The 21,399-nt window shown below is 43.3% G+C and overlaps 1 protein-coding gene across 4 annotated transcripts in view; it reads left to right on the top strand.

Moving 5' to 3' along the window:
• The window catches only part of STIM1 (stromal interaction molecule 1), a 154,738-nt gene that overhangs the window by 84,056 nt on the left and 49,283 nt on the right, over window positions 1–21,399 (top strand). For all 4 annotated transcript variants that reach the window (XM_026659790.2, XM_026659792.2, XM_026659791.2 and 1 more), the window contains 3 exons: window positions 11,049–11,163; window positions 17,563–17,674; window positions 19,648–19,763. In XM_026659790.2, coding sequence (XP_026515575.1) covers window positions 11,049–11,163; window positions 17,563–17,674; window positions 19,648–19,763 — 343 coding nt within the window. The remainder of the gene's footprint in view (window positions 1–11,048; window positions 11,164–17,562; window positions 17,675–19,647; window positions 19,764–21,399) is intronic.

The following is a 21,399-nucleotide window of genomic DNA, read 5'->3' on the forward strand; positions in this document are numbered from 1 at the left end:
AGGTCCCTTGTGCGTCACTGAAGCTGTGAGAAGGGTTTTACCCCATGCTTTCCTCTGCCAGATACATGCAGCTCTGACATGGTGGGTTATAGGGTAAACTCTGAGGTTTGCTACTTGGATGACTTCTCTGAGAAATCCACAACGGATTAGTAAAGCTTTCTCAAAGCCTGGAAGTTAATTGTAACATGCAAAGGCAGATTTTCAGTAGGAATGTAGCTGTGTGCTTCTTGCAAATAAATCTGGGACTCTCAGATATATATATATTAAGTGTAGCTCTGCAACATGCCCAGTTGGGGCGCAAACACAGGCTTTGTCGGGATGGGGTTATCAGAGACAAGCCCCCTTCACTGGGAATGACCTACACCAGACTTGCAAATCTCACCTCAGGTATCCCAGCTGATCTCATCTGGTGAAGTAAAGCACAGAGAGAGAACAGCATCTCTCCTACCCAGGACCCAACCATAGCAAGCATAGTAACCGTAGCATAAATTGCACCTGGAAACAAACTGGAAGCCAATGCAGTCAGTGGAGCACATGGCAAAATGTGCCACTCCATGTGTGAGTCACCAGTAAATCATCAGATAGCTGCATTCTGCACCAGCTGAAGTCTCAAAAGGGTCGTCGCCCGTGTAGAGCACACAGAATGAATCTAATCTGAAACTGACAAAGGCATGACTAGATAGTGAATTCCACATCTGAGAGGGAAAAGGGCACCCTCTAAGTCAAGCGTAGATGGAGAATGTGCTCTGCCACCACTGCTTCGTGACCCTCCGGCAGCAGCAGAGACGCCACTAACCTGAGAACCGACATAAGAAGGCAGCTGTATGCCATCAATTGAAAGGGCAGACATTACCTGAAAATGACCCCATAGTACCAAGCTAGTGAGTAAGGGGGGAGCAAAGTTGCTTTGTGGTTTACTTTGTCTCACTTCTGTGTCAGAAGGCAAAGTGTTCAAGTCCCACAGTGAGTTTTGAACTCCTCCAGTGCAAACCGTCTATTATGATTATTTAACTCCTTTTAATCTTTCCTTTCAAGTTGACCCCTTTACAATTTTGGTTGTTCTCTGACTTCCCTTCAGTTGACATACTCCTTTCCAGAACTGATGATTTAACACCAGTGACCATCTTCTGATTCAAATTTGAAAAAACAGCAAAGCTAAATATTTTATTCAAGGTTTTGAATTTGTATCCGTTCTCAGAATCCAAGTGATTTCCTTGTTGAATTTACTTTCAGAATAGCTTGCATCATTTGCATTTTATGCGCAAATATTGTTCTATGCAAATATTTCTATGTAAATATGTCTCTGTAGATATGTATTGATCTTTTGCAACTGCAGGACACACATCGTCATCTCTGTTTGCTTATTGGCAGAGTTAAGTATTGCAAAGTGCTGTGATTCCAGGCTTCACAGTGCAATGCAACACCTCACTAGTAGATGTAATTCATTGCCATTGGAGAAGCTTATATGGGAATCTGTGTCCGGAGCTTGCCTCTGTGTAAAAAAACTTGTAAATGGTATGGTCAGTGCCATCCTGCCTGGACACATCTGCACCTGAAGCTAGACTTGCCTGTTGAGTCATTGTTCTCCATCTTTCAAGGCTATACGCTCCTTCTTATTTTGTCATGTATTTAAAACTTTTCTTCATTGGTGGCTGGAGGCCAGCTCCTGGGCAAATTATTTGAATGGATATAAATGCTCACAGATTGAGGTGTCAGTAGAAGAGGTTTTGGAACAAATTGATAAACTAAACAGTAATAAGTCACCAGGACGAGATGGTATTCACCCAAGAGTTCTGAAGGAACTCAAATGTGAAATTGCAGAACTACTAACTGTCGTCTATAACCTATCATTTAAATCAGCTTCTGTGCCAAATGACTGGAGGATAGCTAATGTGACACCAATTTTTAAAAAGGGCTCCAGGCCAGTAAGCCTGACTTCAGTACCGGGCAAACAGGTTGAAACTATAGTAAAGAACAAAATTGTCAGACATGTAGATGAACATAATTTGTTGGGGAATAGTCAACATGGTTTTTGTAAAGGGAAATCATGCCTCACCAATCTACTAGAATTCTTCGAGGGGGTCAACAAGCATGTGAACAAAGGCGATCCAGTGGATATAGTGTATTTAGATTTTCAGAAAGCCTTTGACAAGGTCCCTCACCAAAGGCTCTTGAGCAAAGTAAGCAGTCATGGGATAAGAGGGAAGGTGCTCTCATGGGTTGGTAACTGGTTTAAAAGATAGGAAACAAAGGGTAGGAATAAATGGTCAGTTTTCAGAATGGAAATAGTGGTGTCCCCCAGGGATCTGTACTGGGCCCAGTCCTTTTCAACATATTCATAAATGATCTGGAAAAAGGGGTAAACAGTGAGGTGGCAAAATTTACTGATGATACAAAACTACTCAAGATAGTTAAGTCCCAGGCAGACTACAAAGAGCTACAAAAGGATCTCTCAAAACTGGGTGACTTGGCAACAGAATGGCAGATGAAATTCAGGGTTGATAAATGCAAGGTAATGCACGTTGGAAAACATAAACCCAACTATACATATAAAATGATGGGGTCTAAATTAGCTGTTACTACTCAACAAAGAGATCTTGGAGTCATTGTGGATAGTTCTCTGAAAACATCCAGTCAATGTGCAGTGGCAGTCAAAAAAGCGAACAGAATGCTGGGAATCATTAAGAAAGGGATAGATAAGACAGAAAATATCATATTGCTTCTATATAAATCTATGGTACGCCCACATCTTGAATACTGCGTGCAGATGTGGTTGCCCCATTTCAAAAAAGATATATTGGACTTGGAAAAGGTTCAGAAAAGGGCAACAAAAATGATTAGGGGTATGGAACGGCTTCTGTATGATGCAAAATTAAAAAGACTGGGACTTTTCAGCTTGGAAAAAAGATGACTAGTGGGGGGCTATAATAGAGGTCTGTAAAATCATGATGGGTGTGGAGAAAGTGAATCAGGAAGTGTTATTTACTCCTTCTCATAACACAAGAGCTAGGGACCATCAAATGAAATTAATAGGCAGCAGGTTTAAAACAAACAAAAGGAAGTATTTTTTTTCACACAACGCACAGTCAACCTGTGGAACTCCTTGCAAGAGGATGTTGTGAAGGCCAAGACTATAACAGGGTTAAAAAAAAACTAGATAAATTCACGGAGGATGGGTCCACTAATGGCTATTAGCCAGGATGGGCAGGGATGGTGTCCCTAGCCTCTGTTTGCCTGTTCTGTTCATTCTGTTCACCTGGCATTGGCCACTGTCGGAAGACAGGATACTGGGCTAGATGGACCTTTGGTCTGACCCAGTATGGCCGTTCTTATGTTCTTCTAGGACATGAAATTATCCTGAGAATAACTGTAGAATGTCAGGCCATTTCAGTAAATTTGTGTGAAAACGACTGAGGTAATAGTCCGTTCGGAGAATGCCATCATTTTACCTGTCCACAATTGACACCAGGAGCAAAGGCTTGGCCTGAGATACCCACTGAGTTAGTGTGGACAGAAAAGCAACTGGAAAAACTGTCAGTAGCTCACACATCAGGGAAGCTGGACCACCCAGCCCTCTAATTTAATGGTAGCCAGTGGCATCAAAGGGTATGGGAGCTATTTGTTTCTTATGTGCAGAAGTACACATAATAATGTAGGCCAAGGGAAGTCCTCTAGCACGATCCCTGTGAGCCCTAGTTAGTTGACCTGAGCTCTAAGACTTGCTGATGTAGGTTATTTTTTTTTTGCTTTGTAGGCATAATCTGGGTTGCTGTCAGGCTTTCCAGGTTCTGTTGAAGATGGGCTTATTTGTGCATAATAGAAGAGGCCTTAGTCCTGGGGCCAGACACTGTCCTAAAAGCAGAGCCTTAGAATTGCTTTCCAATTCCATAGTGTGCAAATTGGGAGTCAGCTGCTGGCTTGTAGTGGGATATCCCTAATGCTGGAAAGTCCCTGTTTCTGAGTCAGTTGCCTTTCTGTCCATCTTGAATAGTTTCCTCCGTTAAACTAGTGAGGGGGAGGTTAGGGGTGATTTTGAAGGTTGAGCGCAGTCACCTCAATGAGAATTCGTACATCTTCAGCAGATGTTCTGAAAGGCCAGCAGGCCTGACAGTCCTCCTGCTGCCTTTTATTGGCATGTTGAGTTATCCCTCCACTCAGCTTGCTCCGGTCTCGTGAGCAAGCTTGAGGTGCAGAGTTATGGGGCAGTTGTGATGTCTGCGTGCTCGTGAGCGCAAATGAAACCCAGTGTTCTGGCTTTGTAGTGAGTTAGGCTTTGCTCAATTGAGAAATTGGGATTTTATCCACACTGCAGCCATCTTTTCCATGGGGGATGTAATCGACACTTTTTTTTCTAAATTCAAGGTCTGTTTTAAAAAAACAAGAACTATATTTAAGACCAGTGAAAATTTGTCTGTCAACCTTAAACTGTCCTTTTAAAGCATCATTGTTTTTTCCTTTTGTTGAGATGAATTTTCATCTAGTTTAAAGATGATAGCGGTGACCCCAATTAAAGAGAGAGCCCTGGCTCTTATGGGAAAACCCTTCTAATTAGCAACCTATTTGTGATCATATTCAGTCAAAGGTGGTTCCAGTTCTGTTTAAGGACACCAATGTCTTATGATTTAATTGAACAAACTTTAGTTTGTGGGATCTTTTTTCTATTTTTAAATTCCAGGTCTGTAGTGACCAAAATATCTGCAGCCAAGATTCTAGAGCCGGACACAAAATTTGTATCTGCATCCGATCTGCGATCTGCAAAAATAATCCATGGATATCCGCAGATTTGCAGGGCTCTAGATACAAAATTTGTATCTGCATCCAATCCGTGATCCACAAAAATCGTCTGTGGAATCCACATCTTCGGATGCAGATATCTGCGGCTATAAAGCAGCCTTGTGGAGAGGTAGATGAACCTTACACAAAGTGTGGCAACCAGAGGGTTAAAATGTTTAATGAGATTATGCAAATATGTAAATTGATTTATAATTTGCATTTTTTTCTTAAGGTGCCACATAATTGCTCTCAAGAATCTGAAATTCTCATTTTAGAAATGTCTCTGAAGCTTGTGGTTGCAAAGAAAACTTTCTGGCTGTGAACCTAAAGTAACCATTATAGTGATGTCAGAGTCTGCAGACAGCCAGAAATAATAGTTCTGATAAATGTTGGACTTGCTCCCGTTTACCTACCCTGGGTGTTAACGTTGAAGCCTAGTGGAGATTTGTGAAAGGGTAGTTATCTGATACTATTTATCAGTAACTTTAATTACAGTGACTTGAACACTTGCACTAGTATATCGCACATGATCTGTGTGGCCATATGCTAGAAACTAGGAGCTCCCATATTTCCCCCAAGCCCCTTACTTTATTGAAATCCTCAAGTTGTCTGTACTTGGCTGTTAGCCAGGACGGTCAGGGATACAACCCCATGCTCTGGGTGTGCTTAGCTTCTGATTGCCAGAAGCTGGGAGTGAATGACAGGGGAGGGATCACTTGATGATTACCTGTTCCGTTCATTCCCTCCTCCTGGCGTTGGTCACTGTTGGAAGACAGGATGCTGGGCTAGATGGACCAGTATGGCTGTTCTTATGTTCTTAATGGAACCTGTTCACCCCTTAATGTAAATGTTTTTTCTGCACAGTGCTAGCCAAGTTCTTAGTCCCCTGTTCTTTTTCACGTGTACAGATGGTGTTCTCTTACATGTGTTGACATTTGACAGCTCTTGCTGTGTTTCACAATTCTCGTTCCAGTTGGTTTTGAACACCAAATGACTTTAAAAGAAAGTATAACAATGCAGAATGGCTGTTGACTGCTACGTCCAGCAGTCGTCTCTTCTGCTTATGCTCGCCATTCCCTGTAATGGTAATTCTTTTCATCATGCTTCCAAATTGTTTGCTCTCTTCTTGGGGTTATTTTTGACATTGAGATTGCTTTAGAGGCGTTTGTTGGCTACGTTGTGAAGCTGCCATAGGAGAATGTATATCTGTGAAGTTATCACATGCATATTTATCTGTGAAGTTATCACATGCATAATTATCTGTGAAGTTATAAAACTTGCCTCAGTTGAAATCTCTTTATGTTCTGTAATGTGATGGCAACACACTCTGTGGTTCCTGTGCACTTGGTGACCTTCTCTGCAAACAGTTACAGAAAGGGAAATCTAATTTTAACTCAAGTGAGCTTCCATTTTTCATAATTTAACTGCCTTTAATGTGTCAAAGCAGTTAGTTTGTCTGAAAGATGCAGTAGGATATAAAGTTGTGGTGTATTGTGCCTCTGCTCTTTGTGCAGGTCACTAGTAGGTCACCTTAACAGCTTGTCAGAGGAGTTGGGAGTCTTGTAACACTATCAAATCCAGCTTTCTTCTTCCATGCGAGCAGTTGAAAATCCCATACAACACTGTCCTCTTCTGAGAGTACTCGGAAATCTGGTTTGATGGTGCTCTGTTTAAGGAAAGCGGAGAGATCACTTTTCCTTTCTGTGCTCCCTGAGCTAAATATACAGAGCAACAGCTGATCCCCTGTGGGTGTTTACAGGCACTCTTAGCAGCCCGTTGTGGCAACTCCAGATGACATTGCTGCATATCCCATGTAGGTCACAAATCAAAACGGGGAGAAATAGACAAGTTTGCATCTTTTGCTTTGCTCCCTTCTTTGGCTCACCTATTTACTAACTTAAAGCTATTCTCCCTCGAATGGGAGTGATGGCTTGGTGTCCTGTGAAGTTTATAACCATAATGGAGCATAAACTAGTACTGCTGAGAAGAACTGAAGGGAGGAGCTGATGTCACATGGTGTGGTGGTCAGATCCCCCCCCCCCCCCCCGCGCCCGCCTTTGTAACTTCAAAATGTTCAGCTAAATCAATATGGTCTTTTCACCACTATTCATCAGAGCTATTCAGAGCAAAATATGAATTTTAAGAATATTGTATAGTATACACTGTGTGTATACATATCGACTTGTATCAGTGCAGCATCAGCACCTAATACATTTGAAAACAGAGCAAGGTAAGTCCCTTAGCGTTCCTGGTAATAAGGGATTTTGCTTGCCTAATTTTACTACTAATCACCAAAGAGAGTCTGTTTTTTCTCTTTTGTGAAATTGCCTTCACGGATCATCACCCTGGGAGTCCTGCATTCTGCTGCAAGGGTGTGGAGTAATGAAATAAAGTTGGTTAAGCTCAAACCGTGTGTCCTGATGCAAGTTTCAATTGACTGCACATGTAAGATAGAAGATAGGTTCCGGAGGCCAATTTTAGGCTGCTAGGTAAGAGAGAGAAGTCCAGGACCTCATAGCTAGCATTCTCTGAAATGCTTCCAGTTCCCCCTGCAGGGTCTCAATATGTGGATGAGATGATGGTGTAGGGAGAAGGGATTTAAGTTTATTAGGAAGTGGGGAACCTTTTGGGAAGGATTGGCTCCACCTAAACCAAAATGGGACCAGATTGCTGGCATGTAAAATTAAAAAGGTCGTAGTAGAGTTTTTAAACTAAGAGTTTGTGGAAAGCCGAGAAATGCAGAGGAGCACATGGTTTGGATGGAGATATCCCTTAGGGGAGGATCTATTAACGGGGATTCTTGATCTCCTACTAAAGAGGAAAGACTAGAAGTTGATAAAGTACAGGTACGAACTGAAGAGAGAAAATCAAACGAAAGAGTCCCAGTCAGTTACATCACATAATGGCAGACAGCTAAAACGTGACAGATTTTATAAGCGCTTGTATGTAAATGCTAGAAATCTAAATACTAAGATGGGTGAACTTGAGTGCCTGGTATTGAATGAGGATATTGATGTAACAGGCATCACATAAACTTGGTGGAATGATGATAATCAGTGGGACATGGTGATACCAGGATACAAAATACATAGCAGGAGTGGCCAAACTTACTGACCCTCCGAGCCGCATACCACAATCTTCAGAAGCTCGAGAGCCAGGGCATGCCTGCCGGGGCTTGGGGTGTCTCCAGAGCTCGGGGTTTCAGCCCTGCTCCTGCTGAAGCCTCGAGCCCCGACAAGCACACCCTGCAGGGCTGAAGCCATGAGACACCCCCCCCCCCCCCCCGCTTTGGTTGGAAGAAGCTGGAGGTGACACATGGGGACCACATGACCAGATTTTTGCCAGGGTTTGGTGGCCAGGCTCTGTCACATGGTGCTGCCAGGCCCCCTCCCTGCAGGGCAGGTACTGGAGCCATCAAGCTGGGAGCTGTGGCCGTGGGGAGAGGCAACGGCAAACAGCTGGGAGCTGCAGGGAGAGCCATTGCATTTGCTGCTGCCTCTCCCCATGGATCTAAAGCAGCGGCCTCTCCTGCAGCTCCCAGCTTTTTGCCTTTGCCTTTCCACACAGAGCTAACACCAGGGAGCTGCAGGAAGGGGCCGCTGAGGGTGAGAGGGGTATGTGTGCCAGGTGGGGGCGGGGGGTGCATGATTCAAGCTGTTGGGGGGGGGGCAAACCTTTAAATTGTGCCCCCCACTCTCAGCAGGCGCCAGTCATCTCTGGCAGAAGTGCTGAGCCTCCTTTCCCCAAGTCTGGTAGGCGGAGAATGGGGGGAGCCTGGGGAGCTCTGCGAGGCCCACTTCTGATACACAGAAAGGACAGCGTAGGTCGTGCTGGTGGGGGAGTGGCACTACATGCGAAAGAAAGCATAGAGTCAAACACAGTAAAAATCTTAAGTGACTCAAACTGTACCATAGAATGTCTATGGATAGAAATTCCATGCTTGAATAAGATATAGCAGTAGGACTATACTACTGACCAGGATGGTGGTTGTGAAGTGCTCCAGGAGATTAGAGAGGCTATTAAAATAGAAAACTCAATAATAATGGGGGATTTCAAGTATCCCCATATTGACTGAGTACATGTCATCTCAGGATGGTCTACAGAGATAATTTGTTAGTCTCTAAGGTGCCACAAGTACTCCTATTCTTTTTGCGGATACAGACTAACATGGCTACTACTCTAAAACCTACAGAGAGAAAGTTTCTAAACACCATTAATGACTGCTTCTTGGAGCAGCTAGTCCTGGAACCTACAAGAGGAGAGGCAATTCTTGATTTTAGTCCCAAGTGGAACACAGGGTCTGATCCAAGAGGTGACTATAGATGAACTGCTTGGTAATAGCAACCATAATCAAATTAAATCGAACATCCTTTTGTGGGGGGGAGGGGAGATATCAAAGAAGCTGACCACCGCAGCATTTAACTTCAGAAAGGGGAACTACACAAAAGTGAGGAAGCTAGTTAAATGGAAAAGGTACAGTCACAAAAGTGAAATGCATGAAAGCTGCATAGACTCTTTTTAAAAAACACCATAATAGAGGCTCATATTAAATGTATACCCCAAATTAAAAACCTAATAAGTACCACCATGGCTAAACAACAAAGTAACAGAAGCCGTTAGAGGCAAAAAGGCATCCTTTGAAAACTGGAAGTCAAATCCTACTAACAAAAATAGAAAGGAGCATAAATTCGGTCAAGTGTAAAAGTATAATTAGGCAGGCCAAAAAAAAATTTGAAGAGCAACTGGCAAAAGACTCAAAAACTAACAGCAAAAAGTTAAAGTACACCAGAAGCAGGAAGTCTGCCAAACAATAAGTGGGGCCACTGGACGATCAAGATGCTGAAAGAGTACTCAAGGAAGATAATATGGCCATTGCAGAGAAGCTAAATGTATTCTTTGCATCCCTTTTCACTGCAGAGGATGTGAGGGAGATTCCCACACCTGAGCCATTCTTTCTAGGTGACAAATCTGAAGAACTGTCCCAGATTGAGGTGTCAGTAGACGAGGTTTGGAACAAACTGATAAATTTAAACAGTAATAAGTCACCAGGACCAGATGGTATTCACCCAAGAGTTCTGAAGGAACTCAAATCTGAAATTGGAGAACTGTCAACTATGGTATGTAACCTATCGCTTAAATCAACTTCTGTACCAGATGACTGGAAGATAGGTAATGGGACACCAATTTTTGAAAAATGCTCCTGAGGCGATCCCGGCAATCCAGGCCAGTAAGCCTAACTTCACTCCTAAAGAACAGAATTCTCACACACATAGATGAACACAATTTGTTGCTGAAGAGCCAACTCAGTATTACAATAGATGTACTTCTGGGTGAATTCAGAATCGTACTTGCTGAAGTTAGTGATAAAAATACGTTTTTACTGCTTTTTATGACTCTTTAGCTCTGCAGAGCCAACCTCCAGCCTTCATCAGTACCTAACACCTGATTGCCTCTGGCACTGCTGGTGAGAAGACACTGGCAGGGTACCTTAGCATCAGCTCTTTTGCCTGTGACTCCAGTATTGAAGAGAGTATCCACTTCAGATGACTTTGATTTTAGAATCAAGGACTGAAGATTTCTTAAGTCCCTGTCTACAGTGGTGTAGCTTTTGGAAACTGGTTTAAAGTTGGTTATGTTCTAATGGTGGGTTTGTAATTTGTTCAGTGTTCCGATTTACAGAAAAACAGGAACAAAAATTGCAGAGTTGGGTTAGATGCATACTAACATGTCATAGAATCATAGAATATCAGGGTTGGAAGGGACCTCAGGAGGTCATCTAGTCCAGCCCCTGCTCAAGGCAGGACCAATCCCCAGACAGATTTTTTTTTTGCCACAGATCCCTAAATGGCCCCCTCAAGGATTGAACTCACAACCCTGGGTTTAGCAGGCTAATGCAACTGTTAAATGTATAAGCAAGGCAAGTTTAAGTAAGAGCAGGGAGATGGGATTACTTCTGTATACAGTATCCATAAGACCATCACTGGAATACTATGTCTGGTTCTAGTATCCATGCTTCAGAAAGGATGGTGAAATCGAAAAGGATTCAGAAAAGAGTTACAAGATGATTCAAGGTCTGGAAAACCTGCTGTACGATGAGAGATTTAAGGTTAAGGTTAAGTGGTGACTTGATCATGGACTTGATCATGGACAAGTTGTGTGTTTGCTGCAAAAATTACTTGGTGATTTTCTGTGGTTTGTGTTATGCAGGATATCTGACTAAACGGTCATTAAAAATCTATGAATTAATGACTAACCCCTTTGTATTCTTTTTCTAGTTCCTGAGGGAAGACTTAAATTATCATGACCCAACAGTCAAACACAGCACCTTCCATGGGGAGGATAAACTCATCAGCGTGGAAGATCTCTGGAAGTCATGGAAAACATCCGAAGGTAAAAATTCTCATATCTAAACACTGATGCATCCATTTTGTTTGTATTTTCAGCAGAAAGATCATGGTTGGTTCCAGCCTCTTCTGTCACTTTTTGCATGGACTTAGTTTTCCAGAGGGATAAGAGGAGCACAAATAAAATATCTGGAGTGGTCAATTGAAGCAGAAAATTATCGAGTGGATACAGAGAACAACAATACAGTTGCATTCAGCACCTTAGTAACAGGCAGATAATAAGTAACATGCTCTTTTAGAGGAACCCCACAGAAATCATCTAAATGTGAGGACTGTTAGACCAGTGGTCTCCAAACTTTTTTGATCACGCACCCCTATCAGTAAAAAATTTTTGAGCACGCACCCCCTGCCGCACCGTAGGGCCGGCTCTACCATTTTTGCCGCCCCAAGCACAATAAAAAAAAAGGCACCCGAACTGCCGAAGCGGTGCTGCTCCGACGGTCTCCTCCTGCTGTGCACCCCGAAGGATCCTCTTGCGCACCCCCTGGGGTGCGCGCATCCCACTTTGGAGACCACTGCATTAGACTGTGGAATTGTTTTCCAAGGACAGTACTGATAGTTCCATTGCTTGAGACATTTCAAATTAGACTGGACAAACACTAGAATTGTATCCTTCAGAGCATGTGTTCACAGAAACAAGTAGGAAACCAGTGTGGCTTCTGGAAAACAAGTAGGTATCATCTGTTCCCTAAGGCTGTTTCTGTACTAGCTGAAACTTCTGAGTGGTCTTTAAAGATAGCCCCATAGTGCTCATTACAATAATCCCATTGGCAGGTCACAAAGACATAAATGGCCATGGAAAGGACCACATTAGAGAGCTGGCCATAATCTTCTAGTTTATTGTATACGCAGGAAGAAAAAGGCATTTCTGCTCACCAGTAATGCCTGGTGCTGTTGGGTTAATTGGGATCGAGAAAACACTTCTGCATTGCATACTACCTTCACAAAGGGTGTGAGCACCTCCTGAATAATATACAGATGCCTCTTCTGCCGTTCTTTGCAAATACTTCCCCTGCTTTCCTTTATGATAGGGCTCTGGATGTTGTCACTATTATTGCCTCATCCACCTCAAGGAGCTGTTAATTCTGAAACTTAACAATGACAGTGAAAATGTCAACATTAACCATGCCATTACTGAGAACGTTAGCAGAAGCATCCAGCTAACTGTGTGTATCCCACAGTCTTGAACTGCCTTTCCTGGGGACAAAATCCTCATGTGTTCTTAGTCCAGCTACCCAAACCTCCAGCTTCCCCGACAACATCTCTGAGTCATGAATACTAGAGCTGATCAGAAATTTTTTGATCCTGATTTGTCAGAAAATGCTGATTTGTCAAAATTGAAATGTTCCACAGGAATGTGTCGGTTTCAACAAAACTTTCAAAAGAAACCAGGCAGGTTTCCATCAGAAACCTGCTTGGTTTCCTGCCCACCTCCCTGGCTCCCCAGACTGCCAGACTCCCTGCCTGACGGGCTGCTGGGGAGCGTGGGGCTCCCAGGCTCACCAGCTGCCCTAGAGCCTGGGCTCCCAAACTCCTTGCTTGATGAGCTGCCGGGGCTTTGGGCAGCTCAGGGAAAGTTGGAAGCACTTCAAAAAGATCAAAATGAAATGTCACTGTGATGTTTTCCTAACCAAACTTCAGCTTCCTGTTTTGAGGGACACTTGGAAATGTTTATGTATTTTGTGTTCCAGTTCAGAACAATATTTGTTGTTTTTTCTCTCTCTCTCAATCAATCAGTAAGTTTTTGGAATTTCCTACAGAATGGAAATTCCAGTTTCTGGCCAGCTCTAACAAATACAGAAATCTGCATTACCTCAACAATGAAAAGGTGGGGGCAGTGTAGAATAAGTGGAATTCAATATTGAAACGCGGTGCCATTCTACTGACTTTATCATGCGTTGTTTATTGAATTTAAAATCTCCATTTTTAATTTAAGTGATGCTCCCACAGAGTTTCTAGTCGGAGAGTCCATGCACTGTGCCACATGCAGCCAGCTTGTCACAGAATATGTGCCTTGACAAAGGTTATAATTTATAACACATATATCCTCCTCCCAGTCCTTCCCCCTTAGTCCATTCATGCCCTTCTATCATCCTGCCTTCGCACCTGGAACAGCCTTCTCTGCCATCCATCCTCTCCTCCCCTCCGTCAAGTCCCTTATTAAAATCCACCCATCCGGCAGTTTCATAAACTCATTAAAATCCACTTCTTCAAGTAATCTTCTGATCACTTTATTGACAACCTCCAAACCTTTCAGCTTCTCAGCCTCGTGCTGTTTCTTTTATGTTTGGCTTGTTTCATTTACACTATAAATTCTTTGGGGCAGGAAGCATCTCTGTCTTCAAAGTGCGGTGTTGACATGTGTCTGTATATAAATTATAATTTAAAAACGACTGGTTTAATTATCCCTTATGGTCTCTGAGGAGCGACTTAATAAGTCACCAACAGCATACATGAGTCTGTGGTACTGGAAAATGAAGCAATGACATGCATGAATCTGGAATCGCTTTTCTAGGTTCCAAATTACAACCAACTGGAAACTCTCTGGAGAAAAGTGTTGGGAGAAGAACAGAAGAATGGGGTATTTAAAAAACAAAAATTTGAATTGTTTGGTTCCCTGTCCCATTTGTTTTATTTTTCTGTTCACTAGGGTGGCCAATATGTTTAAAACTTCTTGTCCAAAGCACTTTAAAAATCAGATTGATGCTACGGGGCACTTTGTCTTCTGTATGTTCGAGGAAAGCCTGACATTAGAAATATTTATTCTATTGTATCGTTGTTTACAAATGGCTTTGCCTAAGTGTATTTGAATGTCCGTTTAAACTCAGAAGCTCTTAAGTGCTGGAACATCCTAGGATGCTCTCAAGAGACGTTACTCTGTTGTTTTGATTTCTTCTTTTTCCTGAAACACATTTTAAGTAGCATTTCCTTAAAATGGTTCTGTTACATGATTTTCCCCCTTGCTGAATTGGGCTTAGTTATCTCTTCAGTTTTTCTGCTGCAACATGCCTCATCTTGTTAATAAAATATGAAATGGTTCATTTCCAAGGTTATTCTCATTCTCATACGGAGGCTAATCCTTCTGAGCATGAACTTCTTTTGAATTCATTAGTACATCCATTGTGGAAGACTGGTAGAATCAGGCCCACAAAGAAGGCTGTGCTTTCTTGCTGCAGTTGTCATCTGAAAGATGGCTTTGAAATGGTGTGGTGGGAGTCTCTCGCTGACTTGACGCCCAGAGCAGATTTGTTCAGTTTACAAATTAAATGCTTTTTTAAACTGCCATCTCTGCAGATTCTGCTGAGGTCTGAAAATCAAACTGTTCTTTTTGCCTTTTACATTGTCATCAGAAATAAAGATTTTTCAGCTGTTAGCTTTGAAGTTCAGGCAGAATAGACTCCAGTTCACTCTCCTATAGCTTTGTTGACTCGGGACTGCTTCTTAGACAGTTCCTCTAAAAAAACAAAGACAAGATGGGTACATAATGTCAAAAGGAAAGACTAAAATAGGCAGCTTCTGAGGAAACCAGGGGCTTGAATTCATGTAAACATACTCAATGACTACTGTTTTAAGCAGATGATGATCAACTGTTAGATGAGCTTAGATGTGAGGAATCAAAAAATGTCTCCCAAAGAGAGCAGAGCTGGTAATACAGCAACCATCAGAGGGAAGCTGCCTTCACTACAGTAAAAAAGCGCCAGATAGCTGAGGGCAGCACTACCAGTAAGGTAGGTATTTGCCACACTCTTTGGTGAGGAGGTTTAACAGCACAGAATTTGGAGCAATAAGAATTCAGCTGGGCATGGGCCCAAGAGTGGGGATCTACTTTCTACTGTAAGCAAGAATGACTTACTATTTCTAGCAATTTTCTTGTGTTGGAGGCTGCAATTCCTCTCCTTGTAGGCAGGAGGTGCAGAGAAGAAGGCTGTAAATCTGAAATAGTTTTGTATTTGCCTCTTTGACAGTAGAACCAGTATCCAAATTAGCATTAAATCTTGTCTTGGTGTTTTTTTTTTTTTAATAAAAGGTTTGAAGTGGGCATTGACACTCATTCCAGCCCCTCGTGATGCTCCCTAGTAGAGATTAGAAGGCTTTGGTATTTAACACCAGGTTCTAAAGATCCAGTTTTAATTTCTAATTCCCCTGGGTGTGTTCATGCTTGATAGTTGCCAGATGTAAAGGAAATGTTTTATGGCCCACAGTCTGGCTTCCATCATGTCTAGTATCATCTAAATTAATGCAGTAAGAGAGTTTTCTTAAACTGGTGGGGTTTACTGTCGTGCTTGTGCTGCTTTGTATCTCTCTGTACTGACAATCCCGTGAGATTGCATTAAAATTATATCCCTTTCCTCTGGCTGCCCATATTAGACACTAGCTTCTGTCAAACAAGGGAACTCCCACCCTGTCAGGCCTTCTCTCCAGCTGGAAGTATTCATCTCCTCTGAGGGAAGTGGAAGATGTTCTTAGATTTTTATGTATCCATTCAAAGTGAGGGAGCTGAGGTATAAATTACTGTTGGCATTAGTTGACTATTGACTTCAATGTCATAGAACCATTTCAGACCAGAGGTGAATTAGGCTGTGGTAGCTAGCTAGAGATCTAAAACCACTGTGTATGAGATCTCTCTCTTGAAGTCTTGGATAGAAGAATGTGCAATAGTCACAACCAATTAAAGCAATGATTGGACATCAAATAGAGGATCCTGTTTGAATGATTTGGGATTTATCTAAATGTCACTGGATGAACCAGGCAGATGCTGTATGCAGGCTACACTAGACATATCAAAGTAGAGCAAACAGCCACTCACCCCTGGTTAATGGTTGTATTGCTGCTTGACTTCTTTCTGTTTTAGCAGTGTCACTGGGGTACAATCAAGATTAAAGGCAAGAGAGAAAACTAATTTCGTAGGCCAAAATTTTCCGCTGTCCACTCATTTTGGAGTCTTTTGATATCAAGCTGTGTCCCAAGTTGAACTCCTTCAAAATGAATGCACCTAAAATTAGTCGACACAGTTTTCAAAGTTGGGGCCAAAGTAACTCCCTCCAGAAGCCTAACAAAGCATGTGAAGGAGGTGAAGAAAGCACTGTACAAGTGCCAGCGGTTTCATCCAGCAAAGCAGTTTCATGGACCATTTTTAATCTGTCTCCTGAGTGCTTTGTATCGCGGCTCTTGAGAGCCTCTCAGCTTCCAATTGCTCTGATAAAGCTACAAACACTGCTGCCTAGGAGTCGGGATTGTGCTGTAATGCACACAGTGAGGAAATTGAACACAATCTTTGCCAAGAGCTGTTTCAGACTGCTGGTATATCTGATGCCGTCATCCTCCTCCTCCCATGAGCTGTAATTGTGGTGTAAAATACTCCCCCCCCCCCCATAAAGTTTATTGCCTTAGATAGCTGTTGGGAAAAGTGACAGTTTGTGGGTACTGTATGCTGGTACCTGTTTGTCCTAAATCTTCTGCAGCAGACTTATCATATATACAGGACAGACTATGAAAAATCAGCACACAACCAAAGATGTTACAGGCTGAAAAAACCTATAAGGTCACCTAGCCAATTTTCACGTGACATTTTGCAGGTCTTCATCTAGTTACTTAAGGTGGCTTACCTGTGCGTGCAGTGCTGCCAGATTTGCTTCATGTTTCCAGTGGGGTGATGAGCTTGTCTGGTGCATCCCAGCACTCCTAATACAGCTTTTAGCTGTTTCCTCGAAATGTGCTGCTCAGACATACGAGGAACCGCCTTCCAGCAATGAAGGATTTAAACCCTTGTCACCGAGCTCGCCTTCTCCCTGGCTTCAAAGCATGCACTGCCTCACCCAGTCTCCGTTAAGGAGGTTTATTTCTTTAACGGAGGTCATCAAATAAACAGAAAACTGACTTAACTCCATCCTTGGCCCCAGGCTTCAGGGCCACCCCCCCTCAGGAGTCTCCGGCACACCAGCGCCCTAGCCTCAGCCAGCTCCGGTCCCTTCTTGGAGCAGCAGCCGCCCAGCTGCTTCCCTGGCCCCTTGCTCCAGGGACCCACCACGTGTACTAGCTCCACTCCAGTGTGACTTTCCCTCTCCAGGCTCAGTCCTTACTCCTGCTCACTAGCAGCCCTTTGTAGGCTCAGGTGTAACCCAGCCCTCTCTAATTAGCTGGAGTGGGCTTACCTGCCCCGGTCCAGGGGAGCTGGGCTTTATCTATCTACAGGGATCAGCTACCCTGTGACAACCCTCCACAGCTTTTATCTTTACTGTGCAGAAGGAGAAAGGGAGGGATGCAGCAGGTGAAGCTCCTGTCCTGGGGTGTTGATGAAGATAGCAGATGTGTTGGTGCTGCCAGCTGGCTGAGTTTCAGCTCCACAAGAAAAGGATTCAGCTGTTTTTTTTTTCTTCCCTCACAGTGTATAACTGGACAGTTGATGAGGTGGTGCAGTGGCTAATCACCTATGTGGAACTGCCACAGTATGAAGAAACCTTCAGGAAACTGCAGCTAAGTGGACATGCCATGCCCAGGTTAGTGCCGATTGCATCTTCTCACTTACGTGTGTGTGTGTGTGTGTGTGTGTGTGTGTGAGAGAGAGAGAGAGAGAGAGAGAGAGAGAAGAACATATTTATGGGATTAAATAATAGCGGGTGAAATTCCTCCTGGTGCAGAGGGGCTAGCACAAGGCCTGGTTAAAAGATAGGAAACAAAGGGTAGGAATAAATGGTCAGTTTTCAGAATGGAGAGAGGTAAATAGTGGTGTCCCCCATATTCATAAATGATCTGGAAAAAGGGGCAAACAGAGAGGTGGGAAAATTTGCAGATGATACAAAACTACTCAAGATAGTTAAGTCCAAAGCAGACTGCAAAGAGTTACAAAGGGATCTCAAAGGGCAACAAATTGACAGATGAAATTCAATGTTGATAAATGCAAGGTAATGCATGTTGGAAAACGTAGTCCCAGCTATACATACAAAATAATGAGATCTAAATTAGCTGTTACCACTCAAGAGAGAGATCTTGAAGTCATTGTGGATAGTTCTCTGAAAACATCCACTCAGTGTGCAGCAGTGGTCAAAAAAGGTAACAGAATGTTAGGAACCATTAGGAAAGAGAGATAATGTGATAGATAATATCATAATGCCATTATATAAATGCCCACACCTTGAATACTTCATGCAGTTCTGGTCACCCTGTCTTAAAAAAGCTATATTAGAATTGGAAAAGGTACAGAGAAGGGCAACAAAAATGATAGGGGTACGGAACACCCTTCTGTATGAGGACAGATTAAAAAGACTGGGACTTTTAAGCTTGTAAAAGAGACAACTATGGGGGATATGGTAGAGGTCTATAAAATCATGGCTATGTGGAGAAAGTGAATCCAGAAGTGTTATTTACCCCTTCACACAACACAAGAACCAGATGTCACCAAATGAAATGAATAGGCAGCAGGTTTAAAACAAACAAAAGGAAGTATTTTTTCATACAACGCACAGTCAGCCTGTGGAACTCGTTGCCAGGGGATATTGTGAAGTCCACAACTATGTAACAGGTTTCAAAAAAGATCTAGATTAGTTCATGGAGGATAGGGCCATCAGTGGTTATTAGCCAAGACGGTCAGGGATACTACCCCATGCCTAACGTGTCCTTCACCTCTATTTGCCAGAAGCTGGGAGTGGATGACGGGATGGATCACTTGATGATTGCCTGTTCTGTTCATTCCCTCTGGGGCACCTGGCAGTGGCCACTGTCGGAAGACAGGATGCTGGGCTAGATGGATCATTGGTTTGACCCAGTATGGCCGTTCTTACGTTCCTATGCCCTGGTCTTGGGTGGGGCCTCTAGGTACTCTAGTAATACAAATAATAAACAAGAGCTGCAGAATCTCATGCTACTCAACAGCAACACTTGCTGTTGGATTAGGAGTGGGGCTAACAGACCGAAAGGCCCAAGGTTATCCTTGCTAACAAGGGGCCTTTAGGCAGGGTGGGGAGAAGGTGTTGTAAGTGGTAATAAAATAAGGCTTCTGTGGCAGTGCATGTTTTGCTCCAGAGCCTGGGTGTGCTGATCTGATCAGGTTTTCTCCCATCTGGGAGTTCTCTCCAGTGTTGGCCGTGCAAAGGATGAGGTTCCAGTTGCCAGCTATATGGAGTTGAGGAAGCAACTGATGGATGGTGTGGCCAAATAGAGAGATTTGGGTAGGTCTGGGTGAAAAATGCATTTGAGTTCCAGGTTTAACTGAAAAAAATGGCACTTGTCACTTTCTGATTCTTGTGCCAATACTCACCTGATTGCCAAGGAAGCTGTTTTTTAAATATCTAGCCTGCTTCAAAGGCTGAATTTTGAGTTCTCTAAGGGTCTTCCACTTGCCTTGGTATCTGAGAGGACAGTGCCCTGGTCCTGTTCATTGTATTTCTCCTCTGAGATCTCAGGTGCTGGTATTCTTATCCCATTGCCATTTCCAGATTGAAATGTGACCGCTTGCTCTTTTTCCCCCCTGTAGGTTAGCGATAAACAACGCCACCATGATGGGAACTGTACTGAAAATGACTGATCGGAGCCACAGGCAGAAGCTGCAGCTGAAAGCCCTGGACACAGTGCTGTTTGGACCTCCTCTCTGTGAGTAATGCTGCAGAGCTGGCTCGTTAGAGAAGGGTGGAAGGAATCCACCCATTCCAGACAGTGTCTAGGATGTACCTAGTGCAGGAGAAACCAAATTGTTCCCTACCAAAGTTCATCTAGGTAACTTGCTAATAGCCTGATTTGCACAAAATGGAAGCAGAGCTACCAATATATTAACTATGGAGGTGCAGCCCTGAGGACTACAGGTTCCAGTATGCAATCCTGCATTTTTATCGAATTGGACGCTGGCTGTAACAGAAATGAAGCATTGCATGCTGGACCCACAGTCTCTGTGGGCTACACCTAGTATTCAATGCAACAACAGTTCAGAACACACTCTAGAATTCTGAGGTCTGCATCTGGTCTCTGGGTAAATCTCTTATTATCTCTGTTTTGGAATGCAGCTGCCATGTATCCTTGCTTGAAAGATCTTGTCATGTTGTCACAGCACTATAACATCAGTGGGGCAGAAGCAAAACAGCCTGATCTTGGATATGGAAAACAGCAGTGCAGATTAGTTGAGAAGACATTTTAGACTGAATGAAAACTGGGAATTGAGTTCTTGTCATGCGATACCAACTAACGGTGTCTGTGGATCTGGAAATCTGGTTGATGTGCATTGTATTTTTTGTTAAATCTCCCTCATCACCTTTCTTCCAGTTTGTTTTCTTTTTTATACTCATTTTCCCTTTCTCGTTATTTATTTCTGTACAATAGCACGTATTGCACAATCTGCACTGCAATTCAACGCTTTAGCTGGCCTGTGGTAGCTGGCTTGGGCTGCGGGGCTGCAGAATTGCCATGGAGACTTTCGGGCTTGGGGTGGAGCCTGGGTTCTGGGGCCTCCCACCCCCTCATGGGGTCCCAGAGCTTAGGCTCCAATCTGAGCCTGAACGTCTACACTGCTGTTTTACAGCCCAAGTCAGCTGATACAGGCCAGCTACGGGTGTTTAATTTCAGTGTAGACTTACCCCTAGAGGCCCTGCAGTGATTAAGGCCCCATTTTGCCAGACACTGTACAAACGCAAAATAAGAGAGACTTTTTCTTTTCCCTTTTTCGTTTTCTCCCTTCCATTACATATCGGTATCTATTGCTCTGTGCTGGCTACATTAGCCCTGCTCCTTTTTAACCCAGTACATGCTGTCTGTCTTCCCCACTTACCCTTCTTGTACCTTCCAGGGAGAAGTTGGGGCTTCCTCGTCCATTCTCCCTTCCTGATCTAAGTTTTTTCTCTGCCCCTCTCTTTGTGGAGTCCATGACCCTTAGCCATCTGGGCAAGATGTAAATCCTCCACTCTCTCATACCACAAGATGATGTCAGAGTGCAAATGCAGCCAGCATTCTCTTTCCAGTGATTTTGCGGCCGGTCTTCAGTGAGAGTTGCCTTAGTGCAAGCCCTGCCTGCCCAGAAATCAGCCAAGTTGAAGTTTGCTACTTGCTGTATGAGATTTAAACTGACTGGTTTAACAGATTCATTTGATCCAACAGGCCTCTCTTGTACAATTAGCAGAACAGCCAGTTCTGCTCCCCAATGTTAAAAAAGTCTTATTTTGAGACAGTTCTGCTTTCATTATTTCTACTAAGTTTATGTTCTAAGGTTGAAATTTTTGATAGTGGTCAGTGGCATTGCAGA

The sequence above is a fragment of the Terrapene carolina genome, unplaced genomic scaffold (genome assembly GCF_002925995.2).
Source record: "Terrapene carolina triunguis isolate 2854851 unplaced genomic scaffold, T_m_triunguis-2.0 Scaffold676, whole genome shotgun sequence".
Lineage (NCBI taxonomy): Eukaryota > Metazoa > Chordata > Testudines > Emydidae > Terrapene > Terrapene triunguis.